A 3147-nucleotide genomic window follows, 5' to 3' on the forward strand; every position below is an offset into this window, starting at 1 on the left:
TCCCACCTCACAGTCAAGGTCACCACTCCTGCAGCCCGTTTCTCTCATACTGGATTCGCATTCAACATGCTCTAATATCGCCCAGGTGACAATAAAACACCCCTCCTGTTAGTACACACAGACCCAGGGAAAACTCCTGGGATTGGAAAGCTACCTCTGGAAGCAGAGGGCAGGGAAAGGCAGAAGAGAGAGGCTGGCCTCTCCAGTGTGGGAAGTGGTGGAGCTCATTAAGGGAGGTGCATCCCGGGATGGCTGCAAGATGAAAGGAATCCCCACGCTCCCTGACAGTTGCCAAAGGGTTACACGGTGAAAGGGGGATGGGCAGAGTACCAGGGCATGAGTGCCACCAGGTACGGGAAATGATGTTTGATCAGGCCGACGTCCAGGAACCAGCTCCTGGGGCAGAGCAGGGGAGGGCTGCTGATTTCTGCGAGAAAGGACATCGCTTATGATCAGAGGGTCCCTCAGCGGGGTTCACGGGAAGCAATCTCTGTTACAGCCGGGGTCCAGCTCACGGGTCCAGCTCACAGTCCAGTGCAGGGATCTGGCCGCTGTCTCTTCGCCACACCTGCCCCTCACTCTGTCTCCCCCTGCGGTTACCGCCCCCAGGGCTTCGCTCTCTCTTAAAGCAAAGCTCTGACAGAGGTGTGAGATGTTCGGTCTCCACTTTCCTCTTATTCTCTTTCGGACCCATTCCAACTGGTTATTTCTCCATCCTGCCTTCACGCCAGCTCTCAGCTGTGTTTGACACACGCAATCCACTCCCTCCTTGAAACTCCTTATGGCTCAGGGACTCCGCACTTAGTCTCACCCTGGGTCACAGTCTGCTCTTTCTCGTCTCTTCTCCTGGTTCCTCCTCCTCATCTTCTTATAAATATAGTTCAGTTGTCCAAGGCTCGGTCTCTTTTATAGATCCAGTCACCCCCTAGAGGGTCCCATCTAGTGCCAAGGCCGAAGGTCCATCCTAAAATCAGGACTTCCAAACTTCTGTGTCCAGTCCTAACTTCTCCTCTGAGCTCTAGACGAATCTATCCGATTATCTAGTCAACAGCTCTACTTGGACATCCGATCACTGTTTTATGTTACTTTGTCCAAAAATGAGTTCTCGATGTTTCTCAGACCTCCTCGTTCTCCGTCTTTCCCTCTTCCCACATAAACGGAAGCTCCACTTTACCATTAGCTTAGGCCAAATCCCTGAAATTATCCTTTATTTCTCTACTCTTCTCAGATGCTCAGTGTATCTTATAGTCTCCCCTTAGTGTTCTATAAGTGTATAGACTATAAGTGTATCTTATAGTCTCATCGGACCACGCAGCACCCCACTGCCACCACGCTGGCCCGGCAACTGCCGTCCCTGGCCTGGATTTCCATGACAGTCTCCTAAACTGGTCTCCCTGCTTCCACCCTGTCCCCTAATTCAGACTCTTTTCATACAGCATCCAGAGTAAAACTTTCATTTGTCATCTCGCTAACTGACTTGGAGTCTCTTAGCTACATTTTTTAGCTGTATTTAGATGGCAGACTCGATATACTTAGTGTATAGCTAGGACCCAATATCTGGCATTATACTAAAACAAATGTACTACTACTACTACTACTAATAATAATAATAATACACCCTTTGGTTTGAGTGGCAGGTGGTTGATATTGGTGCTTTAGTGGATAAGTGTACCCACAAAACCTGGAGGGGAGAAAATGAATCAAACAGAGACCAGGACGAAAAAACCATTTAGGAGCAGCCACATAGGACAGAAGCTGGCGAAGGACATAAATAAATGTATCTTAAGGTTCTGAGGAAGCACAGAGTAGAAAATCAGTGTAGCCACAATACACGACCGTTTGTCTTTCAATTCAACATTGATCACTACCTGGTTTTTATCTGCCAGTTTACTGACTACCTCCTCCTTTTAAAATGTAAGCTTGATTTAATTTACTTAAATATCTACAGATGGGAGTGGCGGCTTCTATCTCCAGTGCTTGACGCATAGTAGGTGCTCAATCAGTATTTACAGAACGACTCAAGACACCAAATTAGCTTCACAGAACAATGCTTTGTTTTTGAGTTTTCGTGAATAAATCAACCTAAGCCGCCATCTTCACAGCTCACAACGCACCTCTCCCTTTCATTTTAAGGGTAGGTGAAGATGGGGGAAAACCTAGCTTTAATTTGTTTACAGAAGACGGAGGCACCAAAATTATGAGAATAGTATCCCAATGACATTACCCAGAGAGTAACACTGGACCTGTTCCAGTTTCCTCACCGGTAATGTGGAGACAATTATAGTACCTATTTATAGGGCTACTATGAAGGTAAAATGAGACAATGCGTGCAGAGGCCATAGGCGGCAGCTCTAACTGCATCTCCACATGCAGCTATTGGGCTGGTGTTATCGTGATACGTGCGTCGGTGGTACACTAAACCTAAATGGCTACATCATAAATCCACTCGAAGCTGACGCTGAATCGTGGCGACCCCCTAACACATTGCTTCAGTTGTGCTGGCTGGAAAATTGCTGCTTGGCTATGGCCCATGGGAACATAACATTTTGGGGCTGCTTAATTTGGGGTCTGCATACCCCTGGCAGACCCAGCTGGCTGAATAAAGAGTGTGTTTCCTATAACTCACTGGTTTCTGGTGGTCCGTGTGTCTGTCTGGGGCTGGCGGCTACAAGTTTGCTCCCCGTAATTCACTTGACGAACCCACAGGGGCAATGGTATCTTTCGTGACACAGAGGTTCCCAACTGTGGCCTGTAGCCGCCAGGGAGCAAGTTAGAGGATTTCAGGGCCCAAACCAAGTTATTGCTACTGTAAACGGAACTGAGCACGCTCGCCTTTACAAGTCGCGCTGTGAATCGCTGGACAGCAGGGACGATGTCTTACCGAGTTCTGTGTCCCCAGAGCCTAGCAGAGCACCTGACACGTGAGTCAATGTGAGTCGATGATTAGTGAATGACGAGCACATGCCGGCCCCTTGGTGAGCGATTGGGATCCTCGGTCGCCTAGAGCGCGTATGAGCCCAACCAGAAGCGCAGGAGTGCGAATCCCGCGGCCCTGCCCGCACCCAGGTGCGGGGCACCCTGGACGCGCCGGAGCGTAACTCGGGGCCGCAGCTCCGCACAGGTAGCGCCCCCTGGCGGCCGCCGCGC

The 3147-nt window shown here is 49.6% G+C and overlaps 1 protein-coding gene across 2 annotated transcripts in view; it reads right to left on the reverse strand.

Annotated features, from left to right (window-relative positions):
• Window positions 1–3147, reverse strand: part of FMO5 (flavin containing monooxygenase 5) — a 29399-nt gene that overhangs the window by 25468 nt on the left and 784 nt on the right. Inside the window, exon 1 of one of the 2 annotated variants that reach the window (XM_015595531.2) lies at window positions 2882–3042. The exons of the other annotated variant lie outside the window; for it this stretch is intronic. Coding sequence (XP_015451017.2) covers window positions 2882–2963 — 82 coding nt within the window. The 5' untranslated portion in view covers window positions 2964–3042. Of the gene's footprint in view, window positions 1–2881; window positions 3043–3147 lie in introns of those variants that run through there. 2 annotated transcript variants of the gene reach the window in all.

Source organism: Pteropus alecto, unplaced genomic scaffold (assembly GCF_000325575.1).
Source record: "Pteropus alecto unplaced genomic scaffold, ASM32557v1 scaffold106, whole genome shotgun sequence".
In the NCBI taxonomy this organism is placed as follows: Eukaryota; Metazoa; Chordata; class Mammalia; order Chiroptera; family Pteropodidae; genus Pteropus; species Pteropus alecto.